The sequence below is a fragment of the Melanaphis sacchari genome, unplaced genomic scaffold, assembly GCF_002803265.2.
Source record: "Melanaphis sacchari strain LSU unplaced genomic scaffold, SCAv2.0 Contig462_pilon_pilon, whole genome shotgun sequence".
NCBI classification, from domain to species: domain Eukaryota; kingdom Metazoa; phylum Arthropoda; class Insecta; order Hemiptera; family Aphididae; genus Melanaphis; species Melanaphis sacchari.
The window spans coordinates 67016-88430 of record NW_020271306.1 but is presented as its reverse complement, the minus strand read 5'-3'; the positions used below and the strand labels follow the sequence as shown (position 1 = coordinate 88430).

Here is a 21415-nt window from a genome sequence, read left to right as displayed (position 1 = left end):
AAGGAATTATATTACAATCGCGTGACTAAATCAGTCGTGCTTTTTTCAGATTTACTTATATAAATCAGGGGTTTACAATTTTTTCAGAATTAATCGTCTTTTTTTTTGTAGCCTACCTATGATGTCTGGAAATTTAAAATTAGATATTAAGAATAATAATTTCATTGTAAAAATTAAAATATTATTGTTTGTAAATTAATTTTTTTAAATATTTATTTAAAATAAGATATCTACTTAAAAGTTGAAAACTTCCAATGGAAGATGAATATCAGCTTAAAGAAGAATGCGATTTCTTTACCAAAATAATACTTATATTATTGTTTGTTTCATATATATTATAGGTATATAGCATTTTACTTAACCAATATATTTAAACTTAGACGTTCGTGATTTAAACTTTAAAAAAATGTTGGGAAACATTTGTCACGCATACGACATTTAAGACACGATATTCCAATAAATTACTGTATATAATATTGTCTTGTGTTTAGGTCTACTGTGACATTTTGTTCATTCACCAAAACGGTTCACTAGCTACTATGTACGATAATAAGCAAGTCTTTTTGTTTCTATGTAGCGTTGAATATTATGTACGCATATACATCGTATCAATATAGTATTATTATCAGCTAGAACGTTTTTAATCAGGTAATTATAGTACTTTTTAAGGTAGTAAATATTAAGGCTATATTTGTTATTATTGAATTTTGTTGAGTGAACATCATTGAGGTTGAGAACTTATAAATATTTTTATACCAAATGATGTATTTATGCAATCAAAGTAAAATATTGTAATCTAAAATCAAATTTTAGAATAACCTAAAAAAATATAATTTTTAATAACATTATTATGCAAGGTTTTATCAATCAACGTTGAAAGATAATTTTTAGCCAAAATGTCTGAAGGAAATGATAATCCACAAGATCCACGTCCCGAGTTTTTCGGAAACTATATTATAAAAGCTTTGAAAATTAAGTCTGAAAAATGGTTCAGATTAATGGTGACAGAAGAACAAGGTACAAAGGTGTACAACTTCTTGGATAATCCAGAATGTAATGTTCTGATTATATTTCAGGTAGGTACCGCAATTAAATTATATGTTAATAAATTAAAATTCTTATCACATATGCAAGTATTATTTTAATTTAAATAAAAGACACAGTTATTATACAAAAAATATTCTAAATAAAAATGTTTACATCAAAAAAAAAAAAAAAAAATATACGAGTATATATATAAATATAATTATAATTAAACTTATAGACCTATTTATAAGACTTAGCTAGTGTTTAAGTTAAGGATATTTTTCAAATTTTTAACATTTATAAAAAAAAAAAAAATACAATTTAAGACTTTTATTTTTAATTTTTAGTTGAAATATTAAAATAAAATATTGTATTAATGTTCAAATTTTAAAAATCAAAATTAAAATTTTATCATATGAAATTTAAAAAATCCAAACAGAGTATAATTATCGGATATAAAGGGCATACAATTTGTATACGTTGTTATAGTCGGCGGTGTTTTGTTCTTATTATTATGAACTATGATAAATTTAATCTGACAAAGCTTGGTATAGTTAGGTACCTATCTAATATTCATTAGTACTTATAGATTAGTAATTTTATATAGTACATGCTTACTTTGCATATGCATATAATTTATAAATCACGTAATAAAAATGATGAAAAAACAAGTGTTGAATATTATTATATTTACATGACAGAAAACATTGTTAAATTTGTTTGGGAATAATTTAACGTCTTAAAAATACTTAAATAAATAATTGGTGAAAACGTATTTCGGCAAATGATAATAATTAATTTCATTTTAAACTTTTAAAAATGACAGATTTCATTCCTCTAATTTCAGTAATTTTATTTACACTTAAATAAGTAATAACTATAATATGAAATAATAGCAAGTGAAATCCTATATAGGTCATACATTATAAACTCATTATGTATAAGAACAAATTACAAAAAAATATCTTTCAGGTACTAACTCAAAAACTTTTTTCCAATACACGATAAAACAATTAAAATTAGAATGTCTGATATATTATAAAAAAATAATAACTGTTAAAAAAAAACTATAGAAAAACACATAAATATTATGAAATACCATTTATAAATTGTACTTTGTTTTTAATCTAAAATAGTATTGTATTAATTAATTTATAATTTCATTAAAATTGAAATTTAAAGGTTTATAATTTTAAATTGTTTTATTTAATATTTTTATTTTTATTCATTTGTAGTGTTATATTGTGTCGTATTTAAACGAATTTAAAATAAAATAACAGAAAAATAAATATATAATATAGTTTTGAAGATAATAGAAATATTGTTTACTTCATTCAAATTACAATAATAGTGCTATAAATCAGTTATGAAGATGAATGATGATAATTAATACAACAGTGTTTAAAAATGTACTAAATTTTAACTATAATGTTAGTATTGATTTTAAAACATAATATTATATACCTATTATTAATATATTCTAAAATTAATGATATTAGTAATATAATGATATTACTATGTTTTAATGTATTTACAATTAAAATAAAGTAACATTTTAAAAACTGCTATTAATGATTATTTACCTTTTATTAATATTATATTTCGGCAAATTCTAAGCAGAAAATTTGTTTAATGTAAAAACTATAAATATATATTTTTTTTCATTTAGTTAATTATTCAAACACAGTCTACATTTATTAATAATCATTATAACATTGTTTCTACAAAATATTTGATTAAATAATCGTTAAAATGTTTTACTTCCACAAATATTGGATATAAATAAATAGGTTCATAATGAATAAATTAGTATTGTGAATAAATTATTATTTTATAAAAAATATATGCTTTTACTTTTTTAATAATTCAAATAATTTATTTTTAAATGTCATATTGTACTGATTACAATACTTATTAAATAATATTAAAATCAGATAAATATTTTTAGAATATGGCAGCACAATTATTTGCAATGGACAGTTTTCCAGTTCCTCTGAAAACTAAAGCAATTTATTTTGTGAAAATTGCCAAGGTTGTTGTACCCAAAGAAAATCCAAGTTCAGTTCTTATAATTGGTGATATGGCGAGTAAGCCTATTGAACAATTGGCGACTATTGTAGATGACGTAAGTACAAAGTTACTTTTATTCTTATACATCGCATTTAACATATAAAATGAAAAATGTACAATGTAATAATTATAACAAATTTGAATTGTTAGGATAAATATTATACAATATAAAAATTGAAAAATAAATATGAATGTTAAATTTAAAAAATATTTATAGATTTTAAATTTGTTATTCATTAAATACAGTTGACCATGTTTTTGTTTAAACAATTAAATATGAGTTGTTGTTTTTATAAATATTTTAAAATTTGATTAAATAAATCAAATTAAATAGATATGTATTATATCTACTGAAGATAAAAAAGAGATATTGTTGTAAAATTTCATTATTCTTATTCTGTGTATCTTATACAATCAACTGTATAAAATGAAACAATAATTGCGAAATATTTATATTTTTCGTAATTCATTACAAATGATCGCAACACAGTTAAGTATTATAAAAGATTTATAAATTTACCAAAAAAGCGAAATTATTGCAGATGCAAAATGCATTGCCAAGTTTTCATCTAAATTGAAGCGGAAGCGACATTTCAAAATCTATTACCAATCATATTTCATAATTACTTTTTTGCATTTTGGTAAATATAAAATAATAATATGTAAGTTACTGTAAAAAGTAAATATAATACATCATTTCAGATTTGATTAAATAGATATATTTTACTATGGTCAAATAGGGTAAATGTAAATTAATTTTATGATTTTTTAATTTTTTATTTATTAATGATAATCATACTTTAAACCTTGCTAAACCATTAATTATAAAAAGGAAAGCCGATGTTTAGATAGAAAAATAAAGTGTTATTTATATAATATTGAAATACAATAATTTATTAAAGTTTTGTAACATAATAAATTAAAATATTATGTATTATAAATAATAACAAATCATTGTTTATTTTATTCGTATTATTATAATTGATTTGAATTAAATATTTTATTTTGTCACTATTATATTTACTCTGGGGGCAATCCAAAATTACGTATTACGTTTAAGTTTCAATGATAACAATAAAATAATATTTTAACTAAATTTGAAGGAGTCGGAATGATGTCTTATTACGATGATTCGAGACTTCGAATACACGAGTAGTATACGTAGAGACTACTGACTAGGAATAATATATAGTGTTCGTTTACCTAACTTTTGTAACACAATAATCAATAATAATTAAAATTATATTATTTTGACGTTATTCAAACATATCGAATAACTGACACTTAATCATATTATTATTTAATATATTGTTTTCAAAATATGTTTTGCATAATATGATGTTGTTCGATTTAATCAGCAAATTATTTTAGATCCGTTTTAAATAATAGACAAGTCACGTACACTCGCTACTCATAATATTATACTATTACAAGACAATATTGAGTTTTATTATCTCCTGTCTCAGCTTTGTTAATTTATGATGTTATTATTGTTCTGTTTACTCGGTTTGTGTCATACATAGCTTTTATGTTTTGTACTTGTCGTATGGCTACAGAGTATTTATACAACGTCACAAAAGTAAAATAAACAGTTTTGAAGAGCTCTGTGAGTGACGTACTTTAAACAAAATAATATAATTTATTACAATCCTACGTTGCTTACAAAGTACGGTTATGGCCTTGTGTACGCACGTAGGTTTTGGCTATACACCATGGCTGGTTATTATTGCAATACTATTGCTGTAGTAGGTACCTATTTAGCCATTCATAGATGTATGTGTAACGTATCATTTGTGTATTTGGTGACAAGTAAAAAATATGTATACTTTTACAGATCATTTGAATATTGTTGATATTGATCGATTATTTTTGGTTTAATTTGCTGATTTATTATATTTAGGTCCAGTGTTCACGATAGTGTCATGACGATATATTATTGTATTGAAACTCTTATATGGTAAAATAAAAATATTCGAGCTAAAAGAAGCAATAAACTTCTTAATTTACTATAGGTACTAGGCCAGTACGGTTTTATTCTCAATAAGTAAAATAGTTAAAATTATTAAAATTTGTTTAAAATATTTAGTTATCAGCCTTTAGTTTTCCTTTGAAACTAATTTTGTTTTTTATAAAATTTTCTAATCCTTAAAAATGTAAAGTGAAGTCTAACAATAATCATAGTAAAGTTAGGTAGGTATTATTCACTATTCCACTTCCTAATACTAAAATAATTAGGTATAAAGTTTTTGTATAGTATGACGTTCAATTTTTGTCTATAGATTGTGTTAAGGTTTTTAAATAAATATGTATCATATTTTAAACTTTTAAATATAGTATGAACTTAGACTTGAATCATATTTAATTTTTTTAAATTTTTTACCTAAAACAAACATTAAAATTTTTAAGCATAAATAAAATAAAAATATCATAATTTAAGTATGATTATCTATCTAAGTACCGATTCAGTTTAAATATCTTAAATACTTTAAATAAATTGTTATTATAAAAATACTATTTAACATATTATTTTGTTACTATAATATATTAATTTTGTAATAGGAAATTACTAATGTAATTTACAGATTTTTGTTCCGCTACTTGCAAATCCAGAAAATCATAAAAACTGGGCAACTGTCGTTTCATTAGATGTCAAAGAACATGTTCATAGTCTGAAAAGTACTGTATACCAAGTTAAAGGTCAAATAAATGGACAAACTATTTTACCAATGCCGGTTGGCGTGGAACGTTTGGATAGTATTGAAAAAATAGTTAAGGAAAGGTAAGGGTGATTGGGTGATATGGTGTACTATATTATTGATGTTATATTAAATAACTAATAAAATATAATTTAAAATTCTTGGATTAGTTATTTTAATAAAATAAACAATAATTAACGAATCTATAACATATGATATAAATTTAACGAATATAATATAATGTATATTAAACTAATTGACCCATTATTTTACATGTATTAGATTTTTAAAAGCTCTGTGATCTAGTACTTTCTTCTATATAATAATTAAGCCATGAATTTTAAATACTCCGGATTAAAAAAAATATAGTCAATTATTGTATTGTCATTATACATCTATATTTTTATATTTTATATAATAAAGCTTATAAATCTGAAGAGTTAGTTTATATGTTTGTTTGATTGAACGTGCTAATCTCAGGAACTACTGGTTCGAATTGAAAAATTATTTTTGTGTTGAATAGTCTATTTGTTGAGGAAAGCTTAAAGCTATATAATATTACGCTGCGACCAATAGGAGCGAAGCATTAGTGAAAAATGTTGCAAAAACAGGAAAAATAAATAATGATAAAAGAATATAAAAAATAAAAATAAAAATATGAAAAATAAAAAATCTGAATATAGGGTGTTTCATAGCCTGCAAACATAAAAATAAAATAAAACTAAAAATATCATTTACGCAGAAGTACTTTAAAATATATTTTAAAAACTTCTTAATCGCAATCATATTAATAACAGAAATTGACCCAAAGTCAACAGCTATAGGTACTAATTATATAATGGAAGATAATAATATAATTTACGAATTGGTTTTATTAATTTACCCATGTAATGATTAAAATAAATACAATTCTAATATATTGATTCAAAACCTTATAAAAAACTGTTTTTTTTTATTCGGTGATAAAAATAAATGAGAATTTATTTTTTAACATTGACAATAATTTCAACACGCATACGAATTACGAAGAAATGCATCGTTACTGGTCGGCGAACAACGTCAAGTAATTCATTGCATAAAATAAAACATTATATTGTAGTTGGCACTTTTAATGGGAAACAAAATACACGGGATCAGCTTGTTTTAAATAATATTTATTTTCTTTGAAAACGAATTGCAAAGCATTTATATTGAATTGATTTGAACATTAAAAATCTATTTGTTGTTTTAAATTTATTAAGTCATGTTCAATATGAATGTATGGAATGATTAGCTATTATAGGTTTTCTTTTTAACCTCGGAATTCTTTGGTAAGTTGTATAATATACGTCTATAAAATTAAAATAACACTAATTAATCTCGTGTTATTTATACCAAGTTATCTAAAATATTTAAAAATAGATTTATAAAAACAAACATATTTTAATAAAGACTAATAGAGTTATAAACGTGATAACAATAATAATTATGTATATTTTTACCTGATAAAAAAAAAAAATTCAAAAAATGATTTGTCACTGAGCAATAATTTGTTATAATTTTTAGTGATGGGAAAATAGTCGATCTACACTTTAAATCGGCTGTTGAAGGTGTTATTATAAAATGGGCAACTCAAATAACTGAAGTATTAAGTGCAGATTCTGTATCGGCATTCAAGAGTAATCAACACTTAACTCCTTGGGCTGGTAATATTAAAATCGATAAAGTATAAAATTAAATCAAATTTTATAAATTTATACATTACAGAGGGTTATATTTTGTTTAAAGTATTCACATTTTTTAAATTTTGTTACAGAAGTGGCATTCTGGAATAATCGAGTACAAAATTTAGAATATATTTTTGAACAGTTGAGAGATCAACGGATAATGAAGATGACTACTATCGTTCAGCTTACTAACAGTGCTTATTACCCATGTTTGAAGAATATCTATGCCAATGTCGTTTCTGGTAGTTTTTATTGAATTCATAATTTGTTTATAACACTCGATACGATTTGTTTTTCCCCTGATTATTCAGCACTGGAAGAAGCTAATGACATCGTTCGCTATCTGAAGCCGTTACAAAAGCATTTCAAATTATTAGAAGAAACTGATTTCGGTGACATAGCTATATGCTTAAGTCCACTGATGCATGTCGTTTGTTTAGTGTGGTCTAATTCTCGATTTTACTGTAGTTCCGGCAAGATTATTGTTCTTTTAAAGCAAATATGTAATTTATTGATCACACAGGTTAGCATAAAAGTTTATATCGAATCATAATTTTCCATTTCTCATGTTTTTTTTATCTACAGGCAGTTCGATATTTGGATCCAACATCAATATTTCAAAGTGATATTCATGAAACAAAATTGAGAGTCCGCCATTGTATATTTATTTTTGAAAAGTTTAGGTAACATTTTTTTAATTTTTACATTTCACAATAAAATTAACAATTGCTAATAGTTCAGGGACTTAGCTTTAAAAACAAAATCTAAAAATATAATTTATGATGTACTGTTTTAGTCTTATACTTGAATTTAAAAAAGATAAATATTAAGGTTTATGAAAATATAATAAATCATAAAATTTGCTTGTAAATTAAAACTTTTAAGATAAAAATTATTAAATAAATAACACAATAGCCCCCAACAAATGATATAACAAATATTTATTTTTTAAATATTTCAAGTACCAGTAGAACAGTAGAACATAACAGTGTTTAACGATGAATTGACAATTGTAATAACTTTTGTTTCATTGAACATTTTCAACTTTTTTTTTTAAATAGTCAATCGTTGTCTACGCTACATTTAAAATATTTTTCGAATTTTTTTTTAATACTTTGTATGCAAAATTAAAAAATTAAAAAATTTCTATTTGATATTTAAAAAAATCAAGATAACCATTTTTTTTTTAAGGTTGAATCAATAATTTTCGAATAATTTTTAAAGTTTGCTTAAATTCAAATTTATTTCTTGTTTATCAGTGTTACAGCGATTATTGATAATCGATTATCCAGAAAATCTATTTGAAATAATATAAAATTATGCAAACTTCAAAAAATCGTAGAAAGTAAACAGCTGAATATTTTTTATTTATTTTTTTGTGAACATGTTTTAAAAATCATATCAATAAAATGGTTATCTTGAAAATTAAAAAAAAAAAATTGAAAAATTAATTAAAATTTAGCGCAGATGACAATTGATAATTAAATAAAAAAGTTAAAAATGTTCGATAGAATAAAATTTATTGCAATTGTCAGTTCACCGTGAAACTCTCTTTATTGTATGTATAAGAAGTTATCACCAAAATAATTTATTAAATGTCATGTACGATATTTTATTCCATGATTATTAAAAAAAAAAACAAAATATCCACAAAATCCTGTGTCAAAAATATTTACTGTCGTTAATATTTGTGTTACTTGATCTTGGTGTATATTCACCAATAAACATATCTATCATAAATGTGTACACAATTATGTTTAAGGACTATATTCAACGATTATCGTAAAAAATTGCCGTCGTATTTCCAAAATGAAGAAACTGCACTTTTGTGGACTTTCCATCCAAACATAATTTTCAACCGTACTGACTTATTTATTCGAAGATTACAAATTATTGAAGTATGTTTAATATTTATACATTACTTGATTACCAACCTACTTAACATAGAAAACTTAAATTTTATCATGGTTGTTAATAAACGCTTATTTTATTCGTTAGTGGTTTTTCGATACGGTTGTTGAATTTACAAAACTGGAAAGGATCGAATTTAGCGGACTTAAAGGTCGATTACTAAGTTCTCGTATAACTGAAATATATTCAGATTTCAATGAGCAATTCTCATTGTTTTCTAGTAAAGCATACGATGTTCTTGAACCAGAAGACGAACGCTTTGAAGTAGATTATGAACAATTTAAAGAGAGTATCAAGGACTTAGACCATCGCTTAGCATTTACGCTCAGTCAAGCGTTTGATGATAGCTATAATTTAGACAGTGTTTTCAAGGTAAGTGTTTTTGATGCAAAATATATAATAGCATGTAAATGTCAAATTATACAGTTGTTTAGATCATTATTAAACTATATTGTAATGTGCACGAAATCCTCCTTTCACGGCCCACTTACATACACTTTAAGCCACGAATTTTATACTTATTCAAAAATATTTGTAATTAATTTATTTATAGTAAATTATAAGATTACATAATATTTGTTTATTCAAATTGCGAATATTCAACATTTTAAAATAAATAATATGTTGGTACACGTATAGTTTAAGTATTTAAGTTTAACTAAAACTTGAACTAATTTTATTTTATGACTTAAAATTTAAGATTTAAGTTATATAAAGTTTAAATATTATGTAAGTAGGTTCTTATTACCTATTTATATATACATATTAATATGTATAACTGTATATTTTAAATTGAAAAAATGTATAAAAAAAGTATATCACACTGTCAAGGTTTGGTATTAATATTTGAAAGTGACAGTACTGGCATAATAGAGCTATATCCTATAAAATAAACATTTACTATTATGTATTATTTACTTGTACGAAAATGTACTACATAATTATTATTTTTAAACATATTATATAAATATTTGTAAATTATAATTATAATTATTTTTAATAATATTATAATGTCGGTTATAAACTAATAAACATAAATTATTATTTTATAGTTAATTGAAATTGTGGGTGTCGTAATGGATCGGTCTGGCATGAAAGATATGTTTACAAGTAGTTATGGTAAAATTTTGAACATGTTGTCTAACGAAGTTACAATTTGTAAAGTTAGTGTATATAGACGTGCTTATAAAATGATTATTATATCATAATTATTAATTACTATAATTATGATTTGTCTATAGAATTTATTCGAGAGCCAACTAATTGCTATAAGAACTCAGGGTTCAGCAAACGTTGATAAGCTTATGCCCCCAATAGCTGGTTCTTTGAAATGGTCAAAAACTCTTAAAGCTAGAGTTGAGCATCCAATACAATGTTTTAAAAATCTAGATCATCCGTAATATACTATTAAACTTGTGTTTAATTAAAATTGATTAAATAAATGTTTAGAATCGTCCAGTCAAAAAAGGCTCAATCGGTTATTAAAGAAGTAGATGATATGATTGTTTCATTAAATACATTTGAATCGGATTTAATAAATAATTGGAAAGGTTCTGTATCAAAAAGATGCGAAGAATTATTAAAGTTGCCATTATTTAATCGTAGATCTAAGTGTAATGAGTTACAACTCAATTTTCATCCAGAGGTGAATCAAATATTCAAATATATTTTCTATTGTTTAATATTTAACGAGTATCTACTGGTATATTTAATATTATTTACCCGATAATAATATAAATATTTTTAGTTGGTAGCGATATTAAGAGAAGTTCATTATTTTCGTTCATATGAACTGAATGATATACCTATTGAAGCATTACAATTTCACGAACGTGAAGATACATATAGAATATACTGCATTAATCTTAATAACACAAAAGAATGGTATGCTAGTTATTATTTAGTTTAAGTATTATTATCATTATTATTATATGTACCTGCTAATAGTAAAACGAATTATACATGTTAGTTACAATAAATTAAGAAACAACAGCCGAGAAATTGAATTTCAGTTAGTTCAAGAAGAGATTCAACAAATCGATGAATTAGTTAAAAAAGGCGAATATTCATTAAATTGGAATTCTGAAGGTATATAATGTCTATATAAATATATATACATATATATATATATAAGTATTAATATGTACAAAAAATATTACCAAATTATTACATTACGTAAGCAATTTTTAATTAAATCAAAAATGTTAGGTCTTAACGAGTACATTGGAAGTGTTCAAGACCTTGTTTATAAATTATACCGTAGGGTACAAAAAACACAAGAAAATATTAAACGGATGCGATCTGCAATATCTTCGTGGGCCAGACTGCCGGTATTATGTCGAAAAGATAACAAAAAAGACACTTTATTGGCAATGGACGATCGCATTGAACGATTTTCCAAAAGGTAATATTATTATGCATTACAATACAATATAAAATACAGCTATTCCAATGTAATTATTAATTAGTTAACATTTCTTAATTCTTAAATAACATAAGTATATACAATAATATTACATTTAAAAATTATGTACGTGCATACTAATGCTCACTATTATATTTTCCTGATAACCTTTATGTTATACACTTTATAATTTTGTGGCTTGTACCATATACTGAGACATATTATCTATGTGTTTTGAAGTATATACCTATTAGCAGGTAGATAAAAAAAAACTATGATTAAATACTGTATATTATATATTAAATATACTTTTCAAAAATAGTGAAATATGCGCATCAATATAAAGAGATAAATAAACAATGAAATCCATCCAACAGTTTTTTTTTTTTTTTGATCATGTTATAATATGAAATAAAAATAATTAGATTATTTTTAGTAGATAATACTTTTTATTGGCATTTTTATTCACTTTTGATTAATGTTCATATTTATAGTTTACCATACATATTTATCAGAACATATATTCTACGCAATTCAAATACATTTATTTACAAATTCTTGGCCATCAGAAAATAGTTAATAAACATCACGTTTTTATCGCAAGTAATTAAATATTCAGAACTTCAGAAATAAAGTAATTCAGTTAATCATCTAAGAATGTATACTTTTTTCGTACCTTTGCAAACTTCTCATAACTCATGATATAATTTTTAATTACGAGTAGTTATATATTTTATATTTAACTATAATTTTAATATTAATTTAATATGTAATTTCAATTAATTTTGTTATATCTTGTATTTGTTTTTTAATTTACCACTCATCATAAGATTTGTTAATTTATATTGCTATTACAATCTTTAAAAGCCGAATGGCATCTATTATAATAAATAAAAATAAAATGTATAAAATATGCAAAGTTTTCATATGTATACGCATTACGCATTAATAATACTTCTTATATTAATAGGAATTAATATGTGAAGTAAAATAATTTTGTTTATGAAATCAGTTTAATTTGAAACGCTGATATTTTAAATTTATTTTGTATACGAAGATCCAAACTCATTATACAGCCTCTATTAATAACTATTTGTAAACAACAATTACGTATTATATTTGGCAACTCGTCACTAAGTACTAACTATATAATTTATACTGCGTAGACGAAAAGAAATTGAAAAAGCTGCTACGGAAATTCATAAACTCCTCAAAGAAAATTGCGTATTATTTGGTATGCAAGACCAAACGAATGTCAAGCAATGGCAAAATTATGTGGCTTTCATAGATTCCATTGTTGCTGATGCTTTGTTGAACGCTATAGGATGCAGGTGACCATTTATCATTACACACACACACACACACACATACACAAGTGTATATATAATATAAACCATTCGTTGACGTAGAAGAAATATTGTATTTTCGATCATCTGATATTTTCAGCTTATGTTATATAGCAGAGAATATGATCCCGGGAGTATCAAATGCACCATTATTTGAGGCTTGTCTTGAATTACACGAACCGGATTTAGTTTTTACACCCTCGTTAGATTCGAATACCGAAGGTAATTTTTGTTCTATCATTCAGAGGATAATCGAAGAAATAATTGAACTTTCTAAGCTGATGCCACGGATTTGCGACAAAAATAATACTAGTGATTACTTTGTATGTCAGACAAATAAGATTTTAAATTTAAATTTGATTAAATTATTGTATAAATGCAAAATGCTGGTATTTAAAAAAAATTAAGAAATTTTTTTATTTTAACACTTTAGGAAGAAATGAATTCAAATGCTGACATTTGCGATATGAAAGAAGATATTATGAATACAGTAACTCGAGTGATAAGAGAAGTAATCGACATTTAAATTTATAAGTATTGTTTTGAAACTATTAATACGTTTGGTTTTAGGCAAATGATTATTGTGTAAATTTTGAAAACTATTCATACTTATGGTTGGATGATCGAGAACTTTATATGCAACATTTTTTACGATATGGACATCCGCTTTCAATCGAAGAATATGAAAATATGTCACTCGATGATACTTATTCCCCACCTATTGTGAATCCCACAATGGATCAATTTAAGGAACAAGTATTATTATTATTCTTAGACTAATTAAAAAGTTTTTTTTTTTCATATCTATTAATCTTAAATCATTTTATACAAATATTGCTAAATAAACATATTTGTTGTTATAGATTGACAATTTCGAAAGTCTTTATTGTGAAATAGAACAGTTAAAATCTGTTCAAGTATTCGATTCATGGTTTCAAGTAGATATGAGACCTTTTAAACAAGCATTATTGAACACTGTATGCAAATGGAGTCATATGTTTAAACAACATTTGATGGATACTGTAACAAATAGGTAAAACGTATTATATATACATATATATCGATAATTTAGTGTAGTACTTTGAATAAGTGAAATATCTTAAATATGCTTTTAATCCTTATATATAGTTTGATTTAAAAGTTAAATTATTTCTTATTTTTTTTTAGTCTATTTGATTTGGCAAAGTTTATTCAAGACGCAGATGGAGGTTTAATGCAACCTGTGATAGAAGGAGATTATGAAGTTCTCGTCAGTGTTATGGGCTATTTGTATAATGTAAAAGAAAGACAAGCTACAACAGACGAAATGTTCCAACCTCTTACAGATACTATACAATTGTTGAAATATTATGATATGGAACTATCAGAAGAAGTTAACGTTTTATTACAGGTTTCGACTTAATTAATATTTTATAATATATACAATATACATAATAAATATAAAAAAATTACTATAATAGATATAATAATTTATTTTAGGAGCTTCCAGAACTTTGGAACAATACTTGCAAATTAGCGATTAATATCAAACAACAAGTAGCTCCTCTGCAAGCAATCGAAGTCAATAATATACGAAACAGAATATCGCATTTTGATAGTAGAATTAATTTTTTTAGAGAAATTTTCAAAAAATCTAACATTTTCAGGTAAAAATAAAAAAATTAATAATTACACGTTAAAATGATCTACTTATATTATATAGATAATACATAAATTATCATGATTATTAAGTTCATCACAACGACTGATGAAAATAAATTTTAATTTAATGAAAATTTAGGTACGATTGTTCTTATCCATATTTTGTATTGAATGACGCCAACGCTAAGATAATAGAGTTCGAGATGAATATGGCTCAAATACAAGAGTCTGCATCACTTTTTGAAGTGAACGTTCCGGAATTCAAACTACTTAAACAATGCAGAAAGGAATTGAAATTGTTAAAAGTTCGTTAAGTGATTCTAATATATAATATTGTAATTTGAGTATAAAATTAATATTATAATGATTGCGGTTAAAAAAAATTATTCCAGCAACTTTGGGATTATGTTCATTTAGTTCATTCGTGCATAAACGATTGGAAAACTACTCCTTGGCGTAAGGTGGATGTTGAAAACATGGATATAGAATGTAAAAAGTTTGCGAAGGAAATTAGAGGTCGGTATATCGTTATAAATTATTAATTAATATCTTTATTTATTTATTATAAATTATAATATTTTATATTAAATATATAGGTATAAAACTATGTTATCTGTATTTTATATTATTCTGTATAATTTAAATATATTCACATACGGCATACTCTCATACTGGCATTATTAGAGAAAATATTTATTTATAAACAATTGTATTTAATTATAACTTAGGCTAGTAATATTGTAAAGTCTACTATTTATCTATTCGTGATATAATATAGCGTTGGATAAAGAGATGCGATCGTGGGATACCTATACGTGTTTAGAAGCTACAGTGAAGAATATGGTAACATCTCTGAGAGCTGTCGGTGAACTGCAAAACCCGGCGATTCGCGAACGTCATTGGAAACAACTCATGGGCTCTACAAAAGTAAGATGAAGTTAATTTTTTTCGTTTGAAATCCCTAATTGAACAAATCAATACCAAAACATGTTTACAGACATTAGCCGATTTACCTGAAGCGTATGATGTGAGTAAACAATCGAAACACGATGTGTTTGTGCGTTGCTTGTTGTAATTGTATTTGTCTTTTGTGTGTGTTGTATGCATTGTGAATCGTCCTATTATTTGCGTATTGCCTTGAAATCACTCGTGGGCTATATATATATATATATAAATATACATAAAATTATAATGTAAAAGCATTCAAATTATATGTATTTGTAGCATACCTAAAACTAAATGATATTAAAACAATTGTAATAAGTAAAATTAAACATTTATTAAATACATTTTACATAATTTGGATTATTTAACGTAGGACATTCATGTTTTTTTTTTTGTGATTTTGAAAGTATTTTTTCAATAAAAATTGTAAACATTTACCGAAAATATATCATTTCAGTACAGAAAATTAAAATAAATATATTATTGAGTTTAAAAAAAGTTTTGTAGATAAAATATAGTTAAAGATATTTTGGTAAAAAGAATGTGTTTGATTATTTATATAAGTTTTCAAAATACAAAAAAATAGCTGAAAAATAAGTGTCTTGCGTTAAAAAAAAAAAAAATAACACTGTTTATTTATCTAAATATTATAAAAATTCAAAATTCATACCTCTTAAATTTAATTTAAGTTAATTGACACTATCATATTTTAAATGTGTATTATGTATATTTTAATTAATAAGGAAAATGTAATTGTAGTTGACAACTTGAAAATATAAACGAGTAAAATGTAATTATAAAGAATTTATTTAAATTAAATGATTTAAATTTTAGGTTAAGTTTGTTATGGATCAAGGTACTACCTTAGCTGAGTTATTAGCATTAAATTTACACGAATGTGAAGACGATGTTAAGACCATAGTTGATAAAGCAGTAAAGGAAATGTCTATGGAAAAAATGTTACGCGAGCTTCAAACAACTTGGGCCGCTATGGAATTTTATCAAGAAACTCATAGCCGTACAGGATGCAGTTTGTTAAGAGCAAGTGAAAAACTAATTGAAACGCTTGAAGAAAACCAAGTGAGTTACCTATTTTAAAGTATACTAAACAATTTATTTTAAGTCTTTTATTTATTTTTGTTTTAAAAATAAAAAATAAATTATAAAGTAATTTTCTCTAATGATATAATCTTTTTTCCCAGAAGAAAATTCAGAAGATTTTGGGTTATATTGATTTTAAAATTATAATAATTAATAAAAATTTCTCGAGTGTCTATTATATTGTTCTATTAATACTATAATAATTATATTATGTTTATAAATATTTTGAAGTAATTAAATTGCTCTTTTATGGCAAATACATTATTTATTTAAACTATACTAATGTTATTGTTTAAAACGAATACAAGACCTACTATACTTAAGCACGTTACATTTTTTACTATCTACTTAAATCTTTTTTTTTATTTGAACCAAAAGCTAGTTTTTTTTTTATTTGAATCAGTAAAAAATTTACATTTGGATCCATCTTAATTTACCTCTAAGTAACTACTTAAAATTTATTATTTGGTCGTTCTAATTTAAAATTATTACGAAAGTTATATTTATAATTGTATTAAATTTGTAATGTAGTAACTAGTTTCATTTCATTTAGTTTATTGTATTATTTATACAACTGTAAATCTATGTTTTAATTTCTGGTAAATTTCTTTAAAAATGTTTAGTTTAGTTAATTTGTTAGTAGAAAAAATTTGATTTATTCATTTAATACGATCTTAATAATTATTAATCATTAATGTAGATTATAAATTTAAACAGACTTTTATTAAAAATCCATTTAAATGTACTTATAGTTTATATTATTACCATTTTTTCTATTATATATAAGTATATAACTAATATTATAATAATATAATTTATTTTCAATTCCATATTCCACTACAAATATAAAACAAGTTTTAAATGAATTTATGTTCGACATATCTTCAATGTTGCAAAATAATAGGTCATGGTATAATTCAAGTGTTATACTGTTAAATAACGACTTACGATAAGGCCGTCAAACTGCAGAGATCTTTGAAACTTGATCTTGTTTGTCACAGTTGTCCTTTTATTTTGTATTAAATGTGCAATCAAAACATATAAAAACATAATTGCTGACCCATAAGATATATTGTTATAATGAATTTTTAATTAATGAAAAAAAAGTTAAGTAATCTAATTGCTTCATTCTCCTTAGTTATCAGTAGGTACAGAAAATTTTATCAATAATGATCATACAGCTTGCTTGAATCTTACATTTATTTACTTTCAACTCCAATAGTGCAAGGCAATGTTCGATTTTTAAAATTAATTTGAATTTCCTATGTAATGCTCTGTCTATGATGTCTATAATATCTATGAAGTTGGTTCTTCAACTCGAAAATGATGTCAATATTTTGTAAATTGATTTTTGAATTTTTAAATCAATATTATTTTAAATCGACTAGAGAAAGTTGAGAGGACGGGAAATCATGGACATCATATTCCTTACACTACAAAACTGAAAATATTAATACATTTTCCTATAATTATACGAATAATACAATATTTAAAACTAGTTACAAATAAATATTTTTATTCAATAGTATATTGCCATATTGGTAATTATTTAATGGTTGTTGATAAAAATATTTTTGTGTACATAAAATCATACAATAATTATAAATGCATAACAATACACTATAGGTACAATTAAAAAGTTGAATTATCACAAAAAATCTATTACCTAATCAGTAAACACTATATTTATTAGTCTGTTGTTACAACTATTGTCTTGTGGTAAATGGTAATGTATATATATCTAATACAATAACAATAATTTCAAATTATCAATTAAATATAATATTAAAAATGTTATTATATAATAAATTAATATAGAGTTAAATCAATAAAATTTATTTTAAGTTATTAAAATAAAAGATACTATCAGAATCAGATATACGAAATATTAGTATATAATGAATCTATAGTATATGTATTAGTAGTATTAGTTTATTGATATTTATCGAGATTTTATATTATAAATAAATTTGGACTGAAATAGTTTTTATTACACTATTTTATTTCATTGTTAATTCCATATTAATAATTATTATAAAATTATTGATTGCTTTCTGTTTACCTATATTATACTAAAGGTACAATTACAAAATTTAATGACTTCGAAGTTCGTGGCATTTTTCTTGGAAGAAGTTTCTAGTTGGCAACAAAAGTTAAGTATAGCTGATCAAGTAATAAACTCATGGTTCGAGGTGCAACGAACATGGATGCATTTAGAATCAATATTCATGAGTTCAGATGATATTCGTAAACAATTACCAGAAGATTCAGAAAGATTTTTTCGTATTGACTCTGAATTTAAAGTAAATTTATAATGTGCTAATTTTTTTTTTTTAGATAATATTGAATTTGAATTAAAATAGTTTTAATTTAAATATTTTTAGGAACTTATGGCAAACATGTCTAAAACACCTAAAGTGATTGAAGCTACAAATAAACCCGGGTTAATAAAACATTTGGACGATTTACACGGCCATTTAACTTTGTGCGAAAAAGCCCTGGCAGAATATTTAGAAACAAAACGTTTAGCGTTCCCAAGATTTTATTTTGTATCTGCCGCTGATCTCTTAGACATCTTGTCCAATGGAAATAATCCAGATTTAGTCGTCAGGTAATTAAAATAAAAACATTTCGCATAGAATTCGATTAATAAATTACATCCAATAATAGTATGCTTTTGAAATCGTCAAATATGAAATGATTATAAATAATCATTGTTAATACTTAATATAGTTGGATGTATAAATTTATGTTGGCAATTATCTAATTAACAACTTACTAATAATTAGTTTTTAAATGTTTTAATTAAGCAAATATACAAGGTGTCATGACTCATGTGTCTGATTTGTTATTACTGAAAGAATATAATATATTTCAATTTTGATCGATTTAATTTAAATCAAATTTTATACACGTTCGATAACATAAAATTATTTATATTATATAATTTTATGTAGAATTTTCGATTCTAAATTAAAAGTAAAATAAAAGCTCGAAAATCTAAAAATAACTAAGACTGAAATAATAATTTTTCCTTTAATTTGCTAAAATAAAAATACACGGGTTGTTTGTGCGTAAATGGGTACATTATATGTTTAATATTTTTTTATGCTAGTGATAAATTATAATTGGGTATTCTTAAGTAGCTACTCATAGGTATTAGTGATATTAGATAAGCAATTGATGTATTAATATATTATAAAATAAATAAATGTAGGTTTTTTATATTTATTTCATCACTCAATAATATAATAACAAAACTATTTCAAAATCACTAAGCATAAATTCATGAATAATAAGTGTATGAAACTATGAACAAAATATGTATATAAACTGTGCTAATAAAAATAAGTTGTTACTGTCATATAAATGAAATTTTTACTTATAGCTAATGGTAAATTATTTATTATCTAGTGAAATTCAAAGATTGGGTATTTGTGATTTTCTGTTTTTTCATAATACATCATTTATACTCTCAAAATACAATTTAAAAACTATTTATCGAACAATTTCTACGAATTTTTTTATAGTAGAACCACTAAATTTTAATAATATAACTATGATAAAATATAATTACACACTATTTAAAATTTAAATGCTTTCTATAAATAATTAGGAAAAAAAATATATATTCCTATTTGCTTTAAATTATATGATTTAATATTTCAGACATATGATAAAATTATTTGATTCAATAGCATCACTTGAATTTATTGATTCGAAAACAACTGAGAAGAAAGTAGCTGCAGGAATGCACGCCAAGGACGGTGAATACGTAAAATTTAACGAAAATTGTGACTGTAGTGGACCAGTGAGTAGTGTTATAATCACATATTATATGTAGTATAGAAACATTTTTTTATTTGAAATTTAGGGTTGTCTGACTTAAAATAATACGTTTCTCTTTCTATGAAATTATTAAGCTAAAATTTATGATATATGTATATAGACAATATAGACATATGATTATTTGGAAAATTAGATTCCAAAGTCAATAATTTTATGTAAGTATTATATAGGTGTAGGAATACTTATTGAATTGGTTTATATCATTTATTATTTATCTATTGATAATATTAAAACAAAAAGAGTCATATTATTTGAAATACTAAGAAATTACATCAAAGTATAATTTATTAAGTATGGAACAGTGGTGTTTTTATAAAAAAAGAAACTATAGGACTATAAGCTACATGCTTATTTATGCATTTAAGGTATTAATGAAATACAATTTTTTCCTGATATTACAAGTATAAGTACTAACCTTATCAGATTCAACTTTTCAAAAAGCAATAATTAATTAATTAATTGAATTATATTAAATGTAGATTACTTAATATTCAAATCTCATTCTACTTACAAGCTACCTACAAAATGTTTTCAAAAGTTTTAAGGCATTCGTGCGTACCTATTTGTACTATTTTTACAGAGTATACGCTAATTCATTAAATAGGTATACGATGCGCCGTATATTTTTCAAAACACTCAAAGGTATAACTTAAAATAACGTATAACCTATAGCCATACTTAGATTGATTGATTAAAATAATAGTTTTTTTTTCAACTCTG

The 21415-nt window shown here is 23.6% G+C and overlaps 2 protein-coding genes across 2 annotated transcripts in view; both read left to right on the top strand.

Annotated features, from left to right (window-relative positions):
• Positions 1–896: 896 nt before the first annotated feature.
• On the top strand, positions 897–7623 carry LOC112598248 (dynein beta chain, ciliary-like). Its single transcript, XM_025344650.1, has 5 exons — positions 897–1076; positions 2975–3151; positions 5679–5875; positions 7338–7497; positions 7588–7623. Exons 1-5 carry the CDS (start codon positions 897–899, stop codon positions 7621–7623), a joined length of 750 nt encoding a protein of 249 aa, XP_025200435.1.
• An 82-nt stretch (positions 7624–7705) lies between these two features.
• Positions 7706–21415, top strand: part of LOC112598246 (dynein beta chain, ciliary-like) — a 60809-nt gene continuing 47099 nt past the window's right edge. Inside the window, 26 exon segments of the mRNA XM_025344648.1 lie at positions 7706–7803; positions 7805–8021; positions 8084–8181; positions 9261–9396; positions 9497–9781; positions 10462–10572; positions 10651–10805; positions 10859–11054; positions 11157–11293; positions 11379–11497; positions 11618–11813; positions 12980–13144; positions 13260–13482; positions 13593–13670; positions 13730–13915; positions 14023–14192; positions 14327–14549; positions 14639–14805; positions 14940–15105; positions 15193–15316; positions 15579–15727; positions 15798–15827; positions 16580–16825; positions 18925–19149; positions 19231–19457; positions 20516–20657. Coding sequence (XP_025200433.1) covers positions 7706–7803; positions 7805–8021; positions 8084–8181; positions 9261–9396; positions 9497–9781; positions 10462–10572; positions 10651–10805; positions 10859–11054; positions 11157–11293; positions 11379–11497; positions 11618–11813; positions 12980–13144; positions 13260–13482; positions 13593–13670; positions 13730–13915; positions 14023–14192; positions 14327–14549; positions 14639–14805; positions 14940–15105; positions 15193–15316; positions 15579–15727; positions 15798–15827; positions 16580–16825; positions 18925–19149; positions 19231–19457; positions 20516–20657 — 4269 coding nt within the window.